Source organism: Chaetodon trifascialis, chromosome 11 (genome assembly GCF_039877785.1).
Source record: "Chaetodon trifascialis isolate fChaTrf1 chromosome 11, fChaTrf1.hap1, whole genome shotgun sequence".
Lineage (NCBI taxonomy): Eukaryota > Metazoa > Chordata > Actinopteri > Chaetodontiformes > Chaetodontidae > Chaetodon > Chaetodon trifascialis.
In genome coordinates this window covers 27,345,193-27,371,151 of record NC_092066.1, presented here as the reverse complement: position 1 = coordinate 27,371,151, position 25,959 = coordinate 27,345,193, and the positions used below count along the sequence as shown (strand labels likewise).

The following is a 25,959-nucleotide window of genomic DNA, read 5'->3' as shown; positions in this document are numbered from 1 at the left end:
CTGCTGCAACATTTAATGTGAATGTTATATTATACATCCACAGCCTGTATCATAAAGTCAACACTTCAAGTTGTTCATGAGTTGTGTGGTGGTTCTTAAGCTATTATAGCCATAGGCTGTTAATCAGATCAATAATCATATGTTTTTAATTCTTAAGAATTATATGTACAGTAGTAGATCTGTAAGTCTGATGCATTATGCCTAACTTGCATACAAACATATTAATTTGCAAACTTGCAAACCAACATACTGTATGTCAAAGCAGCCACAGCAAAAACCCGGTCAACAACACCAAATTAATGTATGAGAAAAATGAAAACAGAGAGACAGCACCTGGACATGAGCTAGAGATGTGACACATGACCAGTTCATCATAGTTCATGGTAATGTAGCGCAGTACGGATACAGATGTTTGATAGCGTAGATGAGCCAAGCCTAAACACTGACCTATTTGTCTATTTCTCACTGACTCCAGTCTGCAGTGAAGCTCATATACTTCACAGAATTGTACTGTCACGTTGTACACGTTAATGACGACTCCTCTGTGCAAGGAGTTCCGCAGGGTTCTGTGCTTGGACCAATTCTATTCACCCTTTATAGTATATGCTTCCTTTTGGGAACATTGACAGGAAACAATTAAATTTTATTACTATGTAGATAGTATAGCTATATTAATCAATGAAGCCAGAAGAAACCAATCACTGAACTAGACTACAAGCATATCTTCAAGACATAAAGACCTGGATGACTTGCTATTTTCTGTCGCTAAACTTTCTGATGATATAGCAGTTGTGGATGGCATTACACTGGCCTCCAGCACCACTATAAAGAATCTGGGATTATATTTGATCAGGATATGTCCTTTAACTCACATGTAAATCAGACACATCCTGTCTAAAAAAGATGCAGAAAAACTAGTCCATGCATTCATAACTTCCAGGTTGGATTACTGTGATTCTGCCCAGATTTGTTGCTGAATATTCTCCAGTTGTTACAGAATGCTGCAGCTAGTGTTAAAAACAAGGAACAAAAACAAGGAAGAGAGATCATATTTCTACGATATTAGCCACTCTGCACTGGCTCCTTGTAAAATTCAGAAAAGAATTTAAAATCCTCCTTACTTACAAAGCCATAAACAAGCACCATCTTATCCATACTGCTGTATTACATACATATATTATATGTTCCGAATACATACGTATATCACATACATAAATATATTTGCATATATTACGCTATATGTGCTACATAGAGTCAAGAGTCTATTATTAAACTCTTACTGTGATTGCATTTCTCTCTCTGTCTTTCTCTCTCTATTTCTCACCCAACCAGTCGAGGCAGATGGCCGCCCATACACAGCCTGTTAATGCCTGAGGTTTCTGTCTGTTAAAAGGAAGTATTTCCTTACCACTGTCACCAAGTGCTTGCTCATGAGGGAACTGTTGGGTCTCTGCAGATAGAGAGTTTGGTCTGTACCAGCTCTATAACACTGACCATTTAATAAATGTCATTATTAACAGAAAGAAGAAGCAATTCTGTTACCTCTTAACCTACAATCTGTCAGTGATTTTAACTTCAGTTAAAAACTTAAAAGTTAAAAGTTAAAAAGTCTGCATATGTCTAATACATTTACCACTTAATTATCATTTCTCATACACATTAAGGTCAGTCTGGTGCCACACTACAGAAATTTTACAGGTCCGACTTCATCAGATTACTAACACGAATTCTGTAAGTGAAAGGTGAAATTTACTATGAGGTCTATACAGTTTCTATTTTTTGCTTATTTTATTTCTTTCTTGATCTTATCATTATCATTCCCTCTGCTTTTTGACTGCTGAGTTAAGTTTATCTTATCTTTACCATAGAGTGAATCACATGCTTATTCAGACATGAGACCAAAATACAAAACTGCCAGAACATTTACAGATGCAGTAAGACATTTTCCATTGAGAGTAGCAATCAGATATTTTCCATTTACAGTTGCAGTCTGATTTTCCTGCTGTTTAGTTGTTTTCTGTTCATTTTGTTTTGTAATTTATCTGCTCAGACAGGTTTAGAGAGATCAAAAAAACAGCACAAAGAAGGTCCATTTGTTTGACTAGCTGATTCACAATGACTCCAGGGTGTAATTGGTTGCTGAGTCCCACACTCTACTCAACAATAAACTGGCTGTGAGCTTTGACATTTTGTTACATTCTGTCTTAACATGTGAAGGTATAAGTAGTAAGGAGTATCTGCATATCATGCTATAGCACCAGCAATTATTATTTATGCTTAAAAATAATGGATGACAACATGAAATGCTATTTGTGTACCTTATAGACATGAAGGAAGAGTATAGAGAGGTAAAGGAGGATGACGATGAGGAAAGGCAGGATGAAGACGATGGCCAAAGGGGTGAAAACCCACAGCAGGTACTCCAGGACACTCAGATAGTCTCGCATTTGATCAAGGCCTGCCCATTCCTCCCAGGCATGAAACACACACACCTGTGGACCAAGACAGACAGGACAATAATTACATCGCCCACTTTGGTCCAGTCTGGAACATATAAAAAATAGTGCTGTCAATCAATTAAAATATTTAATTGCAATTAATTTGTGCAAATGTTTTTTTTTTTTTTATTGAAAACAAAACGTTTAATTGTTATATTTCACACTAACATTGTCACTTTGAGCAGTCATTCACATTTGAATGAATCAAATCTCTCACAATTTAACACTGTCAATAAACAGATGACAAAAAAAATAAATAAATGCTTAGTTACAAAAAAGCCCTTTTAACAACCCTTTCTAAGGGATCAAAACAGGGTGATCCAAAATAAAGTTACAAAGTGCACATCATTGTAAACTAGGACTCAGGCCATAGTGCAGTTAAACCATGGCTTAACTTTCCTTTCTTAAGTTTCCTTTGAACATAATAGCATTCCTATGCTTCCGTCAAAAGCAATCCATTGTCGCCTGGTTCAGACAAAGGGGCGACGGAGAATTCGCATTCGCCGTGTGTTTGGCCATCAAGTGTTATTTCAGACTGGATGTGCGACGTTGATAATTCAGTTCACACCAACAATACACACAGATAACTTTGGTCTTGTCAGTCGACCCATCTCGCAACTTTCTGAAACTAAACTTTCCATTCTTGTTCACACCATTTCGGCGTTTCGTGCTTGATGTCCACACAAACCGGTAGCCTACTTTTTTATACAGCTAGCGAGCAGGCAAGACCAAACACATGCGTGGGGCGTGCCTATTGTTTTGTTTCTGCTTGACAACCGGATCCTGTGGTTTTTCTTACGTGACTAGCAGTGGCCACAGCTTATAAAAAACTACAAGTTCACTAGGTCACAAAGAGCGTTAACCTCGTGATTAAAAAAATGACGCCGTTAAAATTTATTTGCGTTAACACGTTAATAACGCAATATTTTTTAGCCAATTTTCCCTCCGGAGGATCACTAAATGTAGGAACGATGACGAAATAATATTCGATCAATTAATTAGAGTCAAATCTCTTGTAAGTGGGCCAGATGTGACCTGCAGGCTGCCAGTTCACGATGATGGCTGGGACCAGATTGCCTTGCGATTTGGCCCTGATGCAGACTGACTTTGAGGAGCCCTGATCTATAAAATAGCAGAAATAGTGAAAAATACCCAAAATAATTTCCCAGAGCATAAGACTTGAGTTCATTGAGTTGAGTTTTGAGATATAAAACAATGAAAAAAAGAAAACCCTCACACTGGAGAAGCTGCAACGAGAGTGGTTTGTGTTTTTGTTTAACAAATCATAGTTAATTCATGGTCAAAACAGCTGGTGGTGAATTCTCTGTCTCTGAACCAATACAGCCATGTCCTAAAGTAAACAATTAGGCCAGTGTATTTGTCTTTTGTAGAAGTAAAATAAGATTTCATTAATTTGGCAGATGGTTGTCTCCACTCTAACACACAAGAAACAGTCTGGGCTTCACTCTCTTCAACAGCCCTTCGAAGAGCAACCATGAACAACCAACAGAGCTACAATCGCCACATCAGTGACCTGTAATCACCCCTGATATGATCAAATTTCCATTAGGTTCAATCAAGTAATCAGTCAATCCTTTTAGTAATTAAAAGACTACAATGCATGCAAAATGCACAGCAAAATACATTTACAGAGAGAATGAACAGCTGTCAAGTAGTAAATGTCCTAAATGAAGAGGGTTCATACCAGGAGGGAGACAGTGTCCTCTGCTCCCATCCGACAAGAATGGTTCCCACTGTCTGACATTCTGCTTTGCTGACAGTCACAGAAACTGCAGCAATCAACAGATGACAGAATCAGTAAGTCAGACAGCTTCAGGAGGAAGGATCACACTGCATGGAGAGCACCTGCTGCTACATGCAGGTGAACTAAAGGAGAGGAAAACACACTCAGTTCAATAACTTAATTTGGGCATGAACAGAAATATTTTTCCTGTGTACCACATTTCAGTTAATACAGTGCAGGTGTCTGTATTAGGGAAGGACAGATAACTACATTCAAGGGGTTCTGACTGCTTTGTCAATAACAACGTTTTGTTGAACTTACCTTTCGTAATGAGTAAACAGTCAATAAGATTTAGAAAAAGGCATCGACATTTAAATGGCACTACAGTCACGAGTCTCAACACCTAGTCTTGCATTGAATCAAATGAAAGCTACGTTACATGTGATATGATGGAAACTAATTTCAGTGTTCCAATCTACATCATACCATAGATATGAGAAGTAAACCAACAACTATAAATGCGATAATACCGAAGACAGGAACTGCGGTAAAACAGTGAGCTAGCTAAGTAGCATTGGACCGAGCAGAACTGGAAAAAGAGTTGCGAGCAAGTCAATAGCCAACGTCACCTTAACGTTACGCTAAAGACAGAATAAACACAAAAAACGTTACCTCAGGCAGTTATGACAGTTGTGAATTGTGGCATTAATAACACGTCACTGTATATTTAATGTTAAATCAGCACAACTGCCTTGTTCCTAAGCCCGGGACGCGTTAAGTGTAACACAATCAGGTGTTACGTTGATTCAGTGTCCCTTAGAAACATTGTACTTACTCAATACCAACCTGAGGATGGAAATTCCTATTTGACACAAAACCTTCAAAATAAAAGCATAAACATTATCAATAGACGATGGTTAAAAAAAAAAAACATAATTATGAACATTCACTTGCTTTTTTCCTTATAACCACAAACAAGTGTTCTTCGTCAACAAGTGTGATGATATATTGTTTTATACGTTCTTTTGAATGGCCATATTGTATTTGTGGATAAACTACAAAGAACTGTGCAACGTATGCTTATCCCCTCTCTCATTCTCAAAGGCAGAAAGATATAGTTGAATTTCAGAGACTTTAATGATTTTTATTCTTTATTAAAATTCAGAAATAGACGCCTTTGTGTTTATTTACATTTTTGATATTCAATTTGTTCACGTTCAAAACGTCGGAAAATGATTTTATTCTGAATAGACCTAACGGGAAGTGTCATTGTTAGCATTGCTAGCGGAACGCTGGGGCTTCCTAGTGAAGAGACACTGTCAAACCCATGCTAAAACCCAAGCGCGAACGTGCCCGTGCTGCTGCGTGCTTGAATCAGTCAGCTCGTCGTCATGATGCTGGACAGGAGCAGGGCGACAGTGGTGGCGGATATCTTCTTCAGCAGGAGACTCACACCCTCGGAGAAGATAATTCACTGTCGTTGCTCGAGAGCTTTCGTACAGTGAGCTTCTCTATTTGTCTTATGTTTTCTAGCATTGTCTGACAAAGACGTGATGAACACATGTACATGCACTGCAGACGGAAGTGTGGATACATGGAACTAGAATTCCTCTTCATCGGATTTTTCTGCCTTTGTTCTTTGCCTCTGTTCAGGGACCGAGACCTGTATCGCTCTGATAATAGATTGTTCTCCTTTGACCTAGCAGACACAGCCATCCAAGGTATGTCATACCATTTGATGTTTAATATGCTGATTGAATCGGAAAATATCATCCACGGCGTGGGGCGGTATATTTCAGTGTACATTGGGTCTTTAGTTCAGCTGTTCAGTTGTTCAAATTCCCCAGCTGGCTCTGAAGTTCTCCACTGATTGAAACATTGAAGAATAACAACACACACACACACACACACACACACACACACACACACACACACACACACACACACACACACGTTTGTATCAGTATCCCCACAGGGACAGTCTATTGAGATAATGCACTCCCTAGCCCCTAACCTTTACTGTCATGGCTCTAATGCTAACTGTAAGCAATTTAGACCCTAAACTTAAAACCAAGTCTTAACTCTCAAAAGTCAGTGGGGACATTCATTTGGTCCCCATGGTGACATGAAGTCCTTATGGATTGATGTGTAGTCAGTCTAACAATTGTCAGAAGAAGAGGATTAAATCAAAGATTTGAAAATATGATTCATTTGAAATACATTTTCCATCAACTTGCAGATGCAGAAGATGAAGAGGAGGAGGAAGATGAGGTGCTGGATGAAGAGGCTCAGTTGATGGCTAGCATGGGTCTGCCTCTTGCCTTTGTCAGTTCCTCTGACCAGAGGAGAGTGGTAAACTTGTTTAACTTTATGAAACCATAATGAAAACCATAATGTTTGAAGTAGTTCCTGCTGCTGAATGATCCTGTTTTTGGTCATGTGACAGGGGAACAGGTCTAATGTGAAGCCTGATGCGTATTGGGCAGGACCAGCTAAAGAGGAGGAAGACGAAAAAGATCTACAAGTTGAAACCGAACGTAATACAATTAACTCATTATTATTATTAACAAATGTTGTATGTATACAACAAGTTATTGAGGCCAAAGTGAAAGAATGGTGCACAAATTAGCTTGACAGCTTTCTCATGATTAGGTTATGAGCTCATACAGTAATTATTTTGACATGAATCAGCTTAAGGTTTGAAAATATTGAAAATACAATATTGGATCAATACTAGTCTCGGCCTCCTGTACTTTGGAACTTTCTGATTATCTCAGACAGAACAGTTATTGTAGTATTAGTAGTACAACCCTGTTTCCAAAAAATTTGGGACACTGTGTGAAACGAAAATAGAAACAGAATGTGATGATTTGCAAAACCCCATAATTAATTGAAAATGACACAAAGACAACATATCAAATGCTGAAACTGAAAAAATGTCATTGTTTTTGGGAAATTCTGTCCTTATTAAAAATTTTAAGCCAGCAACACATTTTAAAAAGTTGACAGTAGCAACAAAAAGACAAAAAGTTGTGAAATGCTAAAAAACACCTGGTGGAATGTTTCACAATTTCTTAGGTTAATTGATAGGTAAGATAAGATAAAACTTTATTGATCACATGCTGGGTAAATTAAGTCGTTGTAGCCAGAAAAGTATCATAAAGCAAAAACAGCAAAAACTATGGCGTAGAATGGTCAAGATGAGGAGGATACAGGATAAACAATAATAAAGTCAACTATTTATGTACAGATTCTAAAAATACTACCGCCCATAAAAATACTATTGCCAGTATTCTTGTGAAAAAACTACCAATGCCATATGTTGAATTGCACTTGAGAGATGCTGTTGCATAAAAAGAACCATGAACCACACATTCACAGGTCTATAATAAATACAGTGTTTGTACAATTGCAGAGTTGAAAAAATATACAACAAATTAAAAATTGCACAAGATGGAATGGTATCTCACCAAATGTAGTGGATAATGTGAGCATATAACATGAGCATGTGTGCATTATCCACTACTATATGGCATATACTATATGCCATATGTCAAACTGGCAACAAGTTAATAACATGATTGGGCCTAAAGAGATTATTCCTGAAGTAAAAATGGTTAGGGGTTCACCACCCTGCACTGATAAATAGTGCAATGATTTAAGAATAATGTTTTTCAATGCAAAATTGCAAAGACTTTGAGGAATTTGTATACAGTGCATAATGTCATTAAAAAATCTGATGAAATCTCTGTATGCAAGGTTTTGCAAATCATCTATTTACATTTTACACAGCATCCCAAATTTTAGGGTTGTAGCAGTTGTAGTACAGTAGTAGTCTGATTTTAAACCATTTTCTTTTTTTTATTTTTTAATCATTCTTCTTGTTATTATTATTATTATTATTATTATTATTATTATTATTATTATTATTATTATTATTATTATTATTATTATTGTGTGTTCAGTGTTGTGATTTTATTTAACACTGTCTTGTGATTTTTTTTATCTAGTTGATGACATGGAAGTGTGTGATCCACTGGAGGAAGGAACAGGGGAGATGCAAGATGCTAGCTGGGAAATCTACTGGGGTAAGAAGGTGGCCATTACAATGAAGTACGCATACTTGTAAACTTGACATTTGCAGAAATAAACCCAATTAATCCATTGAAATTTGATGTTTTACCTCATTGGACATTGTATGTAGATGTGACAGTATAAATCTAAAGCTAATTTAAACCCAGACGATCCACTGCAGTAAAAATATTTAGCCCATAATATGAAGGTCAAGCGCAACATTTCAGAAAAGAGCATTTAACAAGACTCATCAGCGTTTCAGGAAACACGACATTTCAGAAAACACAACATTTCAGCTAAGAGAAAAGAAGAGACCACATTTGTTTGCGATTAAACAGAAACTTGGTGAGAGTTCAATGGCGGCGCGTGCACACGCAGCGGCTTCTCTCTCTCTCATCGTGACAGAGTTTTTGTGTTTTTCGTCGTGTAAGTCACAGTGTTTTTGTTCGTCTTCATTGCGCCTACCTGTCTTCAAGCACAAGTACAGTCGGGAGTTTCTGCTAAATGTCGACAGGACCAGTTTTCACAAGTTAAACCCTGTACTACTCCACCGACCCCCAGTCCTGCACCTCACCCACAGTGGAGGCGACACAAGCGGCGTCAGAGGAAGCAGAGGCGGGATAAGCGCGGAGGTATCCGAGCCAGGCTAGCAGATAGCCGACACAAGCCGGCTATCCCCACCATCATGCTGGCCAACGTACGCTCTTTGGATAATAAACTGGACTACCTACACCTTTTACGGACAACCCAGAAGTCTGCGGGAGAGTGCTGTGTTTATGTGTTCATGGAAACTTGGCTCAACAACAGCGTTACGGACCACGCCATTCAGCTCGAGCGGCTAACCTGCTACCGAGCAGACAGAGCTCTCGCTGAGGAAGGTAAGACACGCGGTGGGGGACTCTGTGTTTACATCAACAATGACTGGTGCTGTGACGCTGCTGTGATCTGCAAACACTGCTCACTACTGGTGGAGTTTATGGTCATAAAATGCCGTCCCTTTTACCTTCTGAGAGAGTTTACAGCCATACTGCTTGTTGCTGTTTACATCCCTCCGAGCTCCAATCAAAACAACAGGAGCGAGGCATTGAGTGAACTGCACCAACACATCAGTGAGCAGCAGACTGCCCACCCAGATGCCTTCCTCATCCTGGCTGGGGATTTTAACCATGCAGACCCAAAGAGTGTGTTTCCGAAGCTATACAAACACATAGACTTTCCAACACGTGGACACAACACACTGGACCAGGTTTACACCACCCAGAGAGGAGCTTACAAGGCCCTTCCCCTCCCACACCTCGGCGCCTCTGACCACATCACTATTATGCTAATGCCAGCATACAGACCACTGGTTAAAGTCACCAAACCAGTTCTGAAAGAGGTGCGAGTGTGGCCTGAAGGGTCCGGGTGCCACCTGCAACAACATCACTGACCTCCAGGAGTACACAGATGTCGTCACTGCTTACATCACCAAATGCATGGATGATGTAACAGTAGGGCTGGGCCGATAGAACGATAGCGATATGTCTCACGATAGACACGTCATCAATATCAATATAAAATGTGTTCGATAAAGCATTCAATAATTTTTTTTTCTTCGTCGGAAGAAACCTGGTTGCAAAGCAAGGTTGGTTGCATGAACAAAGGCACTCGCTCTCAGGTAACTGAGCAACATAGGGAGTAATCGCTAATCAGTGAGAGAGACATGCTAACACGCCAATCATGTAACATTATCAAGTTCGGTTGCGCCGTGTCGTTGTCACGTGTTTGATGCTTTGCGAGGAGTAAGATGAGAAATAGAAAGTGAGCGCTGCAATGAGCGAAGAAATCGTCGATAAAACAGGGAAAGTCAGCTCGCCAGTATGGAGTTTTTTGGATTTTATAAGTCGGACCGTAGTCAGACCAATGTGGTCTGTAACTTATGCAAGACTGTCGTCCCCACCAAGACCGGTAATACTATTTAACCACCTTAGCTACGCTCACTCTTTGGAGCGCAGCCGTATTTGTCAACGTCCGGCAACCGCAGCACCACCGCACAAGCAGAAAACCACCATGCAGAGGTATCTGCTTCAGTGCCTGATGACAAATCATCTAAAAGGCACGAAGACATTACAGAGGCAGCGGCATATCATATAACTAAAGACATGCTTCACTGAGCACTGAGGAGAAGCCAGGTTATAAACATCTCTTACGCATACTTTTTTTTTTTTTTTTTTCAACACACTTGCAATAAAAATATAATTGAATAGTTCATGTATGTTTAGAGTAAGAAGAGTGACTAAAGTTGTTCATATGTCTAGGCTGGTTTTATAGTTCAGTCAGTGTTACTGTACTGTCTATCATGTTTGTTTGTTTGTATGTTCCAGATGTCAAGTCTACCTCAGTTTCTGCTGTTTCCAAAACACTGCACATATTTGAAAACATTTTATTCAGCAGAAGGTGAATCAGCTTGTGAACTTTCTGCACTAAACCTGCAGAAAAAAAGTTCTCAGGTTTCTCTCTGTTTACATTTTTACACTTTTTTTACATTTATTAGAGTGTTTTCCATGGTTGTGTTGACATTTCCTTTCCTTTCTGCCTTGATAGCTGAGGGGATTATAATCAGAGGAAGGTTAAATTTAAAATAAAAATGTTTAAATTGAATGTATTTTTCTCCCGGTCCTTATTTTAAATAGGTCATTAAAAATATCAATAATTATCGATATCGACCAATATAAAACACTTCTATCGCTATAGAGTTTTCAGCCATATCGCCCAGCCCTATGTAACAGTAACAAAGACCATCACTGTTCAGGCCAATCAGAAGCCATGGCTGACAGGAGAGGTCCACAGGCTGCTGAAGGCTCGAAACACTGCCTTTAGAGAAGGAGACGAGGAGGGCCTGAGGACAGCGAGAGCCAACCTGTCACGTGGCATCAGAGAGGCCAAGAAGCTGTACCCCAGGAGGATAGCTCATCGCTTCAGCGACAGCAAGGATACGCAGAGCCTGTGGCGAGGGATACAGACCATCACGGATTACAAGCCCCCACCGCAGACCTGTGACAGCTCCACCCCCCTGCTAAATGAGCTAAATGACTTCTTTGCTCGCTTTGAAGCACACAACAACACACCTGCACAGAAATTCCCATCCCCTCCCGGCGAACAGGTGTTGACGCTGTCCCCGGACAGTGTGAGGAGGACACTCAGCAGGATCAACGCTCGCAAAGCTTCTGGTCCTGACAACATTCCTGGTCGTGTGCTGAGGGACTGTGCCGGAGAGCTCACGGATGTCCTTACAGACATCTTCAACATCTCGCTGAGCCAAGCTGTTGTCCCCATATGCTTCAAAACCACCACCATCATCCCTGTCCCGAAGAAGTCGTCGCCCTCCTGTTTCAACGACTACCGTCCAGTAGCACTCACTCCCATCCTCATGAAGTGCTTCGAATGGCTAGTGTTGAAACACATCAAGACTGTCCCCCCACCCTCCCTGGACCCCTTCCAGTTTGCGTATCGGCCAAACCGCTCGACCGATGACGCCATCTCCACTGCCATCCACTCAGCCCTCACACATCTGGACAAAAAAGACTCTGCTCATAGACTTTAGCTCAGCATTCAAAACAATCATCCCACAACAGCTCATTACAAAACTGGACCAGCTGGGATTAAACATCTCACTGTGCAACTGGCTGCTGGACTTCCTGACTGGGAGACCTCAGGCAGTTCGGGTCGGCAGAAACACATCCAGCACCACCACACTGAACACGGGAGCCCCCCAAGGATGTGTGCTGAGCCCCCTCCTCTTCACTCTGCTGACCCACAACTGCACATCGTCGCACAGCTCCAACCTCCTCGTCAAGTTCGCTGATGACACAACTGTGGTGGGTCTCATCAACAACGACGACAAGACGGACTACAGGAGTGAGGTGAGCCGCCTGGCCTTGTGGTGTGAACACAACAATCTCTCTGAACGTGGAGAAGACAAAGGAGATTGTTGTGGACTTCAGGAGAAGACGCCTCCAGCATGCCCCTCTTACCATCAATGGTGCTACAGTGGAGAGGGTGAGCAGCACCAAATTCCTGGGTGTGCACGTCACTGAGGACCTCTCCTGGTCCACCAACACCACATCGCTGGCTAAGAAAGCGAACCAGCACCTCTACTTCCTCCGCAAACTGAGGAAAGCTAGAGCCCCGGCCCCCATCATGCACACCTTCTACAGAGGCACCATCGAGAGCGTCCTGACCAGCAGCATCACCGTGTGGTACAGCTCCTGCTCCACATCCTGCAGGAAGAACCTCCAGCGCATCGTGAGAGCAGCTGAGAAGATCGTCGGTGCTTCTCTGGCACCTGTCTCAGTAATCTTAAATTTGTCAATGTTCAGCCATATTCAGCCTCCTCTACTGTCACAGAATCACAGGAATCACAGAATCTACATGTGAAATTAGCTCTTTTTAATGCCAGATCACTTGGTAACAAATCCATCCATCCATCCATCCATTATCTATACCGCCTATCCCTTTCGGGGTTGCGGGGGGCTGGAGCCTATCCCAGCTACAATGGGCGAGAGGCGGGGTACACCCTGAACCGGTCGCCAGCCGATTGCAGGGCCACATGCAAGGACAAACAACCATTCACACTCACACTCACACCTACGGACAATTTAGAGTCATAAATTAACCTGTGGGAGGAAGCCGGAGTACCTGGAGAGAACCCACGCATGCACGGAAAGAACATGCAAACTTCACACAGAAAGGCCCCGCCTGACCCGGGGATCGAACCGGCAACCTTCTTGCTGTGAGGCACGCGCACTACCTGCTGCACCACCGTGCAGCCCTGGTAACAAATCATTTTTGGTAAATGATCTGATAAGTGAAAAGAATTTGCATTTAATGTTTTCATTTGAGTACTGGCGAACAGCACTACTGGTGTGGCAACACTGATGGAGACTTGTCCTCCAAATTAGAATTTTTATTAATTATACATAACAGAAAATTATACAATTTTGATGTCTTGCGCTTAAACTCAGCAGCATTAGATGTGCTCATCATTAGATGGTCAGATGGTGCCGCGCGAATGGCAGCTTGTTATGGCAGTTCCGTCCGTTTCCTTTGTATTAGTTGTTTTTGTGTCTTTGTCGTGTTTTTTCCATCGCTAGTCTCGGTCGATCGAACATACGCTTGGATGTACTACTGGTGAGACTCTATTTTCGGCGCGGCACAAAGTCAGGTCAGCTTCGCCAATGGGGCGTGGAGTGAGTTTGACACAGCTGAGTCCAGTCTTCACCAATCACACCAGCTCCTCACCTCACCTTTAAAAAAACGCCGCTGGTGAGGCACATGGCAAGTTTCGAGGATGTCTGAGCCCGTGCAGGAAAGTGTCTGACGCCCAAACTTCTCCCAGGAGGAGACTGACGTTCTGGTCTGGGAGGTCCAGGCTCGCAGTGGCCGTATCTACGGCCTCGCGAAATTTATTTCAATACTGTCTATCTGTTTGGTGTGGAAAGTTATTAATCATCAGATGTTTTTTTTGAACTGATGTAACCGCAAATCCTCACTTAATGACAAAGCTGGGCGGCGAGGCGCTCCCTCCTCTCCCGTACACTCTGCTGCTCTCCCAGTTGACACAGCAGATGCAGTTTGGCCTCTCTCCGTCTTAAGTCCCTTAATGTGTCCTCAGTGAGTTCATAGTGACATCCACATCGTACAGCCATGTTGTGTAAAACGCAACATGCCACAAAGAATGCACGGACACTCCAAGGGTTGGATGTTAATGAACCACCTGTCCAGTCCAGACATCCAAAATGCATTTTGAGAACACCAAATGTGCCTTCAATGACTCACCGAGCACTGCTGAAAACACAGTTAAAACCACGCTGCTGTCTTGTTGAAGATGTGATATATGGCGTCATCAACCACGTTTTCAGTGGATAGCTGTTATCACCTAGCAGCCACCCATCCAGAGGGGTGTCCCCCGAAAGACTGTAGGGATGCTAGAATTTGCCGGGATGAACAAGCCATGTGCCAACCTGGGGAAATTGGCATACACATTTGTCACCAGGCAATTTGAGTCACAGATCACCAGACATCCCTGTTTCATCTGTGTACATTCAGTCAGGTTGAGTGACTGTTACGCGTGCTGAACGCGCTTGAATGTGGTCAGATGAGATACTGATCAAAATATATAAATTTAGGTCTGACTGTATGTGCTGACTCAGATAGTTGCATTGAATCGTGGCTGTTGCGAAACCTGTCTGTGAGGTATGGGTGATGTGAGTGCACCCTTTACGAAAATCCACTTGCCCAGTGGTGCCCACTATCTCCTGGTTTACTGACTACCTAATACAGACCACACTTTGTACGACTGGGCAATGTTCTGTCTGAGACAGACAGACAGACAGCTGGGGATAAAAGTTGTATTACCTGAACAAAGTTCAGTTCACTTTGGGTATGTCTTGAATTGGCATTTTATGCAGTTTTTTATTGCAATGTTATATATTAAGCCAATTAAAAATGAAAAATCAGTTGACTCATATGGACAGAAAATTAATACAGTGTCTTGTTTTGCATCATTTGTGTATGTTCTATAATGTTCTGTCATTTTTACATGCTGGTCTCGGGTCTCAATAAACTGCTTTGTCACTTCTACGGAAATATTCAATACACAGTCTCTCCTACAGAGCACCGTAGTAAACATAGTAGGTAATTATTATTTCTTAAAATTCATCAATTTATCCACAGAACATCTTTCTCTGGTATTTTTAAGTTGCACAGTTATCATTGTGGGACCTATCAAACCATTTGATTTGATTGTCTTAGTTATTAAAAATTGATTTTTCATTTTTGTCAATTTCATGTGTATTTCCTGAAGCTCAACAGGGTGAAGCTCTGCTATGGAGCAGTTGGCTGGAGAAACATCCAGAGACCGATCTGCTGTCTGCCAAAGATCCAGGAACAGTAAATGCCCCTTGGGATGACCCAGACACAAAGGCTGCCTGGGATGAACATGCTGCTGAGACTTACTACTCCTACTGGGAGCAATACTCTTACTGGGTGTCCCAGGGCTGGACTACTGACCAGTCCATCTGGAAAGGGAACACTGGAGGAAAAGCAGCAGGGGTCATGGACAGAGGCATAGAGACATGCCCAAAGAAATCGAGGGGTGAAGAGACTGGAGCTGAGAGCCAACAGAGTGGTGGCATTAACGTTTTGAATCATCTGTTTGGACAGAACTGCAAATTAGAAGCAGATGGGGGCTCTGTGACAGACAGACAATGTATGAATGTGGCTGATGTCAGAGAGCTCTGTGGTTCTGATGATCCCTCTGATGGTGGAAATGATTGCAAGAGACCTGCTGCCTCTTCACTGCAGAACACAGCTGAGCATACAGGTAATAACTTGTGGGTTTCACTAACAATAGTGCACTCATCAACATTGCTACAATTACTTTGTCTTCCATGGTTTAACACAAAAAGTTTTTGTATCGTTTTTTTAATAGGATAAATCAATTGAAATTTAATGTCACATACACATTCATACACATTACAGTGTATAGTGAAATTCTTAGCCCATGGTTGGACCACAGGCATCACCAGTGTGTATTCCATTTACAGCAGTTCCATCCTGTCTGCACATTTTAAATCATCAAGCAGAAAAGAGTAGCCAAACTTTCTGTGCAATTTGCAGCTGTATGCATATTACTGACCTGTTTTTTAACATTGGTGTATATGACTGACAGCGAAGTAGGTTATTTTCCTATTTTAGTATACATACATTATATACTCATAACTTTAAATAAGTTAGTTACATTTAAATTTAAATAGTTAAATTTGCAGATTATGTGCATCATGGACAGCAAAATTTAGATAAATGTATTTATTCAGTGCCATTTTAGGGGCCATCAGTGTCATGTTTAAAATGCCTATTTTTGAAAAGTAGACTTGAAGCAAAAATAAATGCTGAAGATCGTGCTTACACCCCTGAGATGCAAGCCTGTGCATAGCCGGTACAGACAGAGATTAAAATGAGAACATAGCTATTGAGTGAGACGTGCCAGTAAAAAATGTGTCTGATTCGATTACGGTTTAGACACAGGGTTAAAAAACAGGGTATAATTAAAGAATGAAACAATAGAGTAATTATGAGTTTCAATTAGTTGATTTGTAAGTTCCTTAAAAATTCAACAGTAAATCAGTCAGTTTCAGAAAAAAACAACAATAACTCAGACAACAACATGCATTCTAAGATATGCAATATGAGAGATGATGATGACATCACTATGACAGGAATGAATTATAGATTATGTGTAAAGTCTCAGGTTCAGGACCTGAATTACCTAAGGGAAGAAACTCCCCCTCATCCCCTTCATTTTGGCCTTCAGGTAGCAGTGGCACCTCCGTTACCACAGCAGAGAGAAGTGTCTGTTGTTTGTCCGTCATCTGCTGGTGTAAATATCTTGTAAGTCTGACAGTTGACATCTGATGGTGCATTCAGCTAACTGCATCACCCTCTGAAGGTCAAGGTATTCCCTCTTGGTGCTCTTACCAGTATCTCAGGCTTGAGGTGGTAGAGACACTGATGAGCCCTGTGTGATGTAGACACAAAGTTATCTGAAGCTGGTGCCCTGTTGATCCTGAGGGGATAGTCGTTCCTTGTTCTTGCCACTGTCAGCCCCTTAGTCTTGCTGACATTCACAGTTAGCTTGTTCTCCTGCATCCAGTTCTCCAGGTGCACTTTCTCTACGCGTACTCTTTTGTTATGTAAGACTCCATTGTGTTACATTTTTATTTTTCCACAGATGAGAAATACTTGTGTACATGTCGACTAGGCGAGTTTCGTGTGGGTCACGCATTTCAAAATGACATTTCAGATTCCAGCACTTCCTCTAACAATCCAATATTTCTGCCTCAAACACAAGAGTGCAACTCCCTCCACTGTGCCTTATGCACTTATGAACATGTCTGATGGGAAGTTGATTCATACAATGGTTTATTAGGAGCTTAAGTGGTTGTTTGACTTGGCATGGCGATTGCAAAAATCTCTTATCAAGTTGTACTTGAGAAAGAGAGAGTTTGTGAAGATGGCTGCTCTTTTTTTACTGAGGTCTTCTTTTCAGTGCAGTCATCTCATCCATAAAGGAAGCAGACTAACAATACTGAATGATCGCATCTTGTGCTGGCTGTAGGTCTTCCACAAAGAGATCCTTCTTCACATTTTGCCCTCTATTCATTCAAGCCTGTATTTTTTGCAAGCTTTCAGTGCAGACTTGATACACAGAATCCATGAAACATCTGTACGTGAGATTCTTTTTTTGGAATCTGGGGTTATAATCTTGGTTGGACCTGAACTGCAAAATTTGTGGTTCAAATATCAGATTATCCATGCCTCATCTAGTTAGAGGTCCAGTGTGTAGGATTCAAGGGGACATAATGGCAGGAATGGAATATAATATTCAAAATTCTATTTTCATTACTGTATAATCACCTGAAAATAAGAATCGTGGTTCCATTACTTGAGGATCAGCCATTTTATCTACAGAGGGAGCAGTTGCTCTTCCATAGAGTCTGCCATGTTCTACACTAGCACAGTACGAACAAACCAAACGATGGCTCTAAAGAGAGCCCATCAACATTTTTTAGCCGCCACTGTAGGACCTCCTACACCGTTGGTAGGGGAGGGTAAGGCAAGGGGTATTCAGTTGTTTGCAATATGCATCCCCCCTGCTAGATGGCACTAAATCACACACTGGACATTAACACCAGCTGTTTTCAGGCCACATTTGTATCAAAAATCCCATATTATGCTTATAGTGATTGTAATGTAGTGTATTTGTTGTGAGTTGTGCTGATAAATATCTTTTATGTTTGTGACTCAGGTTCTCAGCATGCTGCTGGCTGTGACAGTCCAAGCAATAAAATGTCAAATAGAGAAGATGACGACGAAGATGACAAACCCCCAACTCGAGGACATGCTAAAGTGAAACGCAGGTCAGATTGCACTGTGTGATTTTTAATCTGGTTTCTCTTGTGGACAAAGGTGTGCTTTGTACCCCTTCACAAATATTTATGTCATGTTTTGTGAGAATTGGATGAAAGATGCAAGGGGCACTGTGACTGTAGCAACCAGCAGCCTACCCCGCCCTGTCTTATTACTATTGACATTGGTAGTAGTAGTACCATCAGTGTACTTTTTTTTATCTCTTTGCTTTTTTTCTCAATTTAATTTCTTTTTTTAATCTCCCCTCCTATACTTTCCCTTTCTTTTTTCATCCATCTACTCCACTGACAAATAGTTCAGATCATGAACACACTCACACACACACCCGTATACAGTTGTTGTGTTAATGTTCTCACTGTTCTTGGGTTGTTTTGTCTGTGTTTTGTCTTAATAAAAAAAAAAAAAAGATTGATAATTAACTTTGTGTTCACATCATCAAATCTGCCCTAAGTCTTGGACACTTGGACACTTCAAGTGACACCTCACTTGAAGTGAGGAGCAGATTACCACCTAGTGGTTAATTGAATCAAATGGCTCGAGTGGCTGCCAGACAGATCTGGTAAACCCACACGTGTAGTGACAGTGAACTTGGACCATGATGTGGAGGCTCCTATCTGAAATGTCTTCAACAAAGCGAGAATGGGGACATGGAGTCCAAATGAGCCATGCTCAAAGCCTCCATTGTGGACGCTGCTGTAAAGGCTGTAAAGCAGAAGATGGAGGACGTCTGGGCTTGGTTGGTGCACGGGTCTCCTAACGCAGCACATAGCCAGAGGCCAAGACAGGTAACTGCTTCAGTGGTCGAAGCAAAAACCTGGAAAGGGACTTTTGGTTGGCCTCACGGAAGGTCTGGCAAACAGTTACTTAACTTAGGAATGGAATTCAGGGCTTGGCTCAAACTGTGTTTAGCTGGGGAGGAGACATGCTGACCCTGACTGGGGATATTGTTGAGCAGTAGAAAGAGCAAAGCGGAGCATTGGATGGACAGGGTGTTGTACTGGACCACTGTGGTGAAGAGATATGAGCTGGAAGGGAAAGGTTTTGCTTCTTCAGTCAATCTATGTTCCAACTCTCACCATAGGCATTAATTTTGGGTAGTGACTGAAAAAATGAGGTCACAGTTCTGAGTGGAACCACTGCTTCATCGCATGGAAAGGCTCTATCTGGGTACCTCTTCTCGAGGTTTTCCATTTTTGGCTTTTCACAACCAACTAGCAGGAAATCCCAATGTAGACCCAGAACGTGTTAAGCAAGCATGTTCGCAATTAAATATTTCATCTGGCCTGGGAACACCTCGAGATGCACCAGGAGTAACTGGACAACATTGCTGTGGAGAGGGACATCGGGATTACCATGGATGGATGGGTGGGTGGAAGGATGTGATAGGCCTCCTTCTCTCATTTCCTTACAGCTCGCCAAACTGCTGAAATAGAAAGAGATGCAGATGTGAAAATAACAATCATGTTTTTTTCTGTTTGTCTGAAGTCATGAGCTGGATGTGGAGGAGAGCCCAAATCTGACACCCAAAGAAGCCTGGAGTAAACTTGGACTGAAACACAACCCAGAGCCCCTGTAAGTCTGATCTGTTCAAGCTGCTGTTTTTTTTTTTTTTGGTTTTTTTTTCTCTTGTCCACTAGATCTGGCTGCATTGCATTCCAGTTGGTCCAAAGCTTTGTTGTGCCTTAAATGTCCACTGGAAGTATGTTAAGCGTGAAGCATCCTCCAGGAGTCTATTCTTCAGCACATTTGGATATTATTTATAGCTGTTTATCCAATTTTTTTGTGTTTTACAGCATGTTGAAAATGTTGAAATCTTTGCAGCTCTTCAGAGGTCAAAACAGATGTTTCTGGCTATACTTGATTTATGTACTGTACTATTGGATGTCATTTTGTGTCTGTATTTCCTGAATAGTTTTAAGAAAACAGCCTTTTTTCCCTCTCTTGCTCCCTCGCGCTGCCTCTTTCACTACTTACTTCCAATAAGAAAGTTATCTAGTTATCTGTGTAACAATAATCAATAACTAATAATCAATCATGTATATAGTCAATAAATATGATCTTATATATACCTTCAAAATGAATCAATGAATTCACAAGTGAAAGAGACATGAGCCATTTTGACAAAAATAGACCATAACAGCACACCGACTAGAATGAAAGTGGATGGCGGTAGTGGTCAATTCACTTCAGTTCAGTATTATATATCTACTGCCATATCACAGCTGAAGTTGTCTGAAGACACTTTCCAAATTATAAGAATAATAATAATGATAATAATAATAATAATAATAATAAGAAGAAGAAGAAGAAGAATGATAATAATTATAATAATGATTGTTTTGCACTATTCATGCAGGAGTTGCAGCTCAAAGCGCTTTACAAGAAATGAATCACATGCACCAAGTGGGTGCTTTACATAAAAAAGACTAAAATAGAGCAGGTCAGAACCATTCTCTTTAATCTACAGAGACTCAACAATATTCCCCCCACGAGCAAGCACCTGCTGACAGTGATGAGGCCAGAACGCCATACAGCCATGTAGTGAACATTTGGTTAACTAAGCTATCAAGAGATGGTTCATGAGCCTCAACATGCAGTTTCCGTCATGTTCAGTGATGCCATTTAAAAAAAAGATACACAATATATAGTGAGAGTATATAATCTTTACCTGGTACGTTTTCACTGAGGCATCCCTGGATGTGAGGTCAAAGAAAGCAATGTCTCTGTGATTGAAAAATGCCTCTCTGACCCAAACATGTTGAGAGCTGTTTCTTATTCTTTTCCTACCCTATTTATTTCAATGAGGATAGACTAAATATCAGAAACACCTCATATTTCTGTTCAGTTCAGCAGCAGCACAAACTATAGCAGACAAACTGATCAGACATTTTAATGAACACCTCTCTGAACAGTTTTTAGAGACTGAACATTTGTTTATTTTTTAGTTTTGGCGTAATGGCGTAGTTTTATCAAAGTGGTCCTAATAAACTGGCAACTAAGTTTATATATGTACAATGTGAAAATGAGAGTGATCAAGTGAGATTTGTTTTGCTCTTTGCTCAAAAAGCATGAAGCATGGCATTATTTTCACAGGGAAGGTTGTATGTGCTGCATGTATGTGAAATCTGGTGTTAACACACATTGGAACAGTTTTTACACAGTAAATGTCTCTTGATGAGGTGTTTGTGTTTGTATCTCAGGTTCGACAGTGTGTTAAGCTTTAAAGGCAGTGCTGGTCAAAAGTGTCAGAGGAAGTGGTGGACTAAGAAAAAAGTCTGCAGCATAAGCAAAAACACCAGGTTCTCAGAGACAGGTGGAAACAACACACAGCCATGGATCTGCACCTCCCTCTGCAAGGTACAGTCTATAAAGTGTTGAAGGCTGTACATTGTCTGATCCACCTTAAAGACTCGGGACAGAGGAAGGTAGTTTTTTTGTTTGAACGGAGGTTCTGATCTTATTGCTTGGAATGGACTTGGTTAAGCAATCTGAGCGGACTCATCTGAGATGCCATGTAGTGTATTTCCAACATGACAGATGCAGGGTCTTGTAAACATCCATCTACATAGGGCATTGGAGATGAAACGTGGATGCCCAGTAGTTTCTAGAACAGCTGGGAGACAGTGTAGTGCACAGACTTTTTGATGTAAACCTCCTGACCATCTTGCTTGACTTTGAACTAGTGATTCTGGTTTTGATTTTTTTTTTTTTTTTTTTTTTTTTTTGAATTTCTTCAAATCGTACCACCAGTGTGTGTATGTGGATGTTAAATGCAGTCATGTTTTTGATAAGAACAGGGGAGGTGGAAATGGCACAAATATGTCAAATATACTATATGTATGTAATTGCCATGTGTTTGTGTAAAAAAAAACACAAACTGATCCATTTCATTCAAATTCAAAGTCCCAGCCTTTGGAAAGTTTTTATTTTTCCCCATGAAGTTTGTCTCCGTGTCCATTAACAGTATAACTTAGAACTGTTCTGTTGCATTTTACGATTGTAATATAAAAACAAAAATAAATTATAATAAGGGGTTTAACTGGAAGTGGAAATAAATGTTGTGGGATCACGTCACCATTTCAATTTCACGGTCAGGTTTTTTTATATAGCGCCAAATCACAACAGAAGTTGTCTCAGGGCACTTTTCATTTAGAACTGGTATGGACCATACTGTTTATTTATAGTGACCCAACAATTCCCTCATGTGCAAGCACTGAGTTTGATGATCTCAAAGATATCCCATTTGTGAACTGGACCTACAGTATGAGCTCTCTCTCTCTTCTTGAGGAGAGATATGCCACTAAATTCAGTTTAAAACACAGCACACCTTTGTGTTACGCCATTATTAAGTCTGGCCCTTAGTGTCTTATCAAAAATGCAATGCAATTTTGAATCTACATAGGTAAGCAATATTCACTTTGTGAAAGTATGCATCTTTTGAATGTCTTTACATGTCTGATAATTACCTGAATGTTGGCAATCTGTTCCGGTTGGCTGCAAACTTTGGCATGCCTTTTTAAAGATCAAAAACAATATTCCAAAATGGACATTTATTAGTATGGATGTCAGATAGAAGAGTAGTTAAGGGAAGAATACTGTGTTTATTTCACAGGTCCAAAAGTTTCTTGAAAAGAACCAGACAGAGACACAGATGACTCAATGTGACCAGGGTGAGATGGGAAGCAAACAAGAACCAAAGGACAGGCCTCCATTTGTGGGAAAAGTGTTGGGAGAAGAGGAGAAGAGGAGGAGGAAGGAGATAAAGTGTGCTGATGAAGGAAGTAAAGAGACTGTGGGAGAAGGCAGTTCCAATTCTCTGTGCAGTTTAGATGCAGAGAGGAGGAAGTGCATTCAGCCTAGCACCTCCTTCAACTATGCTATTGGAACTGTGAATAGTGAGAGGGAGGAGGGGAAGCTTCCTGGTAGACAGTTATCACATCTAGACGTTCCTGACTTTTTCCTGTCTGATGCACCTGAAGGCAGCAATGGTAAGCATAGCAACTGTCAGATGCTTCCAATAGCATGCATTTTTGTTTGTAAAAAAATAAGACTAACTCTATGAGGAATGTGTGTGTGTGTGTGTGTGTGTGTGTGTGTGTGTGTGTGTGTGTGTGTGTGTGTGTGTGTGTGTGTGTGTGTGTGTGTGTGTGTAGAGTTAAGTATGAAAGATAGAAAGAAGTTAAAGAAGAAGAAGAGAAAGCGAATGAAGAAGCAGCAGGTCCCAGCAGAGATGGCAGCTGAACCAGAACTGGCCAAATATTGGGCTCAACGCTACAGACTCTTCTCTCGTTTCGATCAAGGGATCAGGCTTGATCGGGGTCAGTCTGCACTCTAAATCCATGCTTAGAAACTACCAAAGAATTTATTTCATTGCCATCTGCTCCAAATGAAGCATTAGCATAATTAATCAAATAGTGAAATGGGTCTTCATTTATCTCAACTGCAACTCGGATGGAAGGCTGCTGGGAAAATACCAGTTGCTGTAAGTTTGGGGCGGCTGTGGATTGGGAGGTAGAACCATCATCCGCCTATCAGAAGGTTGGTGGTCCAATCCCTGGTTGACATGTCAAAGTATCCTTCGGCAAGATGCTGAGCCCCAAATTGCTGCTGATGCTATATCATTGGTGTGTGAGCATGCTAAGGCTCGCAGCATTAGCAGGTGTACTAGACATGGTATGAATATGTGTGTGAATGGGTGAATGCATGCTTATGGCAAACTTAAATGCCCTCTAGCATTTCTTTGAACAGGAACCCTTAATTTCCTAACAAGGCTTATGTTATAAAATACCTGTGGGGTGGCTCTGGAGGTAGAGAGGTCATATGCTATTCAGAAGGTCAATGGTTCGATCCCTGGCTCCTGTAGTCTGCATGTCAGTGTGTCCTTGGACAAGATACTGAACCCCAAATTACTCCCGATTGTGGCACCTTGCATAATAGCCTCTGGCAGCAGTGTCAGTAAGACTAGGAAAGCACTATATAAATGCAGTCAATTTATCATTTGCAGGCATCCAGATCCATGGGTAGAAACCTCACATCTCCATATTTTGTAATTTTTTAATTTATTTATTTTTTTTTAAATTACATGCTCACCATTAAGCCAGATTACATCTGTGGGTTTTACAAATAATTAACCAATGAAAAGTATTAGAGCTTGTGACTAAATATAGTAACTCCATTGATTCCTCAAACTGTCGGTAAAATCTCATAACTGCATCCTGCCTTCACCTTGAGTTAAGTGCTGCACACAGCAGAGCTGATGGTAAACAGCAGATTCCCATTTGTGCACCCTCTAGACGACAACAGTATTGAGCCAGAATTGTTGGTAGGTAGGTAGGTTGGTTCACTCAAATGAGAAAGAACACACAGCAGTAGTAGGCAGTTGTTTGAAGACAAACTGTGGTTGTTTGTAACACAAGAGCTGTAAGGCAAGGCTAAATAAATAACCTGATGTTTGAAAAAGTAAGGAACTAAGTCTTTAAATCAGAATCAGAATAAAAGAATAGAAGAGATATAGAAGAGAAAGAAAAGATAAACATGAAAACATGTAATTGCAATTAAAAGAGAAATATAACTATATATAACTAAAAATATATATTTGACTTTGAAAATATATATATATATATTATAGCTGTCAATCGATTAAAATATTTAGTCGTGATTAATCTCATGAACGTCATAGTTAACTCGCGATTAATCGCAAATTAATCGCACATTTTTATCTATTCTAAAAGTCCTATTAATTATCATTTTCTTACTCTTATCTACATGGAAAAGTGGGTAGGCTTGCTTTGTGCAAATGTTTTTTTATTGAAAACAACATGTGTAGTGTTATATTTCACATTAACATTCTCACTTTGAGCAGTCATTCACATTTGAATGAATCAAATCCCACGCATTTTAACACTGTCAATAAACAGATGACAAAAAAATAAATACTTGGTTACAAAAAAGCTCCTTCAACAACCCTTTCTAAGGGATCAAAACAGGGTGATACAAAATAAAGTTACACATTAAAGTGCTCATCATTGTAAACTAGGACTCAGGGTATAGTGCAGTTAAACCATGGCTGAAACTTTCATTTCTTGAGTTTCCTTTGAACATACAAGCAGTCAGACTATAATGCTCTTCTGTTTATTCACCAGAGGCTTATCAACCCAGTCTCTTATTTCTCTCCAGAAAGAATGAACATTACTTGGCTATGGCTGCAGTAAGCTTGTTCTTAGTTGTGCTATCCATGTGCCTCTGTTGAAAGCCATCCATTGTCACCTGGTTTTGACAAGGAGGCGGCAGAGAATTCGCATTCGCTGTGTGTTTGGCCATCAAGTGGTATTTCAGACTGGATGTGCTGCGGTGATAATTCAGTTCACACCAACAATACACACAGATAACTTTGGTCTTGTCAGTCGACCCATCTGGCAACTTTTTGAAACTAAACCTTCCATTCAGAATCTTGTTCGCATCCATTTCGGCGTTTCTCGCTTGATATCCACACAAACCGGTCGCCTACTCTTTTACAGCTAGCGAGCAGGCAAGACCAAACACGTGGGGTGTGCCTATCCTGTAGTTTTTGTAACATTACTAGCAGTGGCCACAGCTTATAAAAAACTACAAGTTCACTAGGTCACAAAGAGCGTTAATTGCGCGATTAAAAAAAATTATGCCGTTAAAATTGAT

At 40.8% G+C, this 25,959-nt stretch overlaps 3 protein-coding genes across 7 annotated transcripts in view; 2 read left to right on the top strand and 1 right to left on the bottom strand.

The window, feature by feature from the left end:
• tmem68 (transmembrane protein 68) overlaps window positions 1–25,959 on the bottom strand; it is a 369,137-nt gene that overhangs the window by 36,795 nt on the left and 306,383 nt on the right. For 2 of the 5 annotated variants that reach the window (XM_070974636.1, XM_070974634.1), the window contains exons 1-3: window positions 4,915–5,057; window positions 4,204–4,288; window positions 2,319–2,492 (exon numbers count right to left, since the gene is read on the bottom strand). In XM_070974636.1, coding sequence (XP_070830737.1) covers window positions 2,319–2,492; window positions 4,204–4,263 — 234 coding nt within the window. In that variant the 5' untranslated portion in view covers window positions 4,264–4,288; window positions 4,915–5,057. Of the gene's footprint in view, window positions 1–2,318; window positions 2,493–4,203; window positions 4,406–4,914; window positions 5,083–25,959 lie in introns of those variants that run through there. The other 3 variants (XM_070974635.1, XM_070974632.1, XM_070974633.1) reach the window with 3 other exon arrangements.
• The window catches only part of xkr4 (XK related 4), a 350,180-nt gene that overhangs the window by 178,468 nt on the left and 145,753 nt on the right, over window positions 1–25,959 (top strand). The window lies entirely within an intron of this gene.
• tgs1 (trimethylguanosine synthase 1) overlaps window positions 5,508–25,959 on the top strand; it is a 34,404-nt gene continuing 13,952 nt past the window's right edge. The window contains exons 1-11 of the mRNA XM_070974614.1: window positions 5,508–5,743; window positions 5,896–5,963; window positions 6,482–6,594; window positions 6,689–6,779; window positions 8,253–8,330; window positions 15,161–15,679; window positions 18,164–18,275; window positions 19,771–19,857; window positions 21,486–21,642; window positions 22,898–23,273; window positions 23,439–23,603. Coding sequence (XP_070830715.1) covers window positions 5,634–5,743; window positions 5,896–5,963; window positions 6,482–6,594; window positions 6,689–6,779; window positions 8,253–8,330; window positions 15,161–15,679; window positions 18,164–18,275; window positions 19,771–19,857; window positions 21,486–21,642; window positions 22,898–23,273; window positions 23,439–23,603 — 1,876 coding nt within the window. The 5' untranslated portion in view covers window positions 5,508–5,633. The remainder of the gene's footprint in view (window positions 5,744–5,895; window positions 5,964–6,481; window positions 6,595–6,688; window positions 6,780–8,252; window positions 8,331–15,160; window positions 15,680–18,163; window positions 18,276–19,770; window positions 19,858–21,485; window positions 21,643–22,897; window positions 23,274–23,438; window positions 23,604–25,959) is intronic.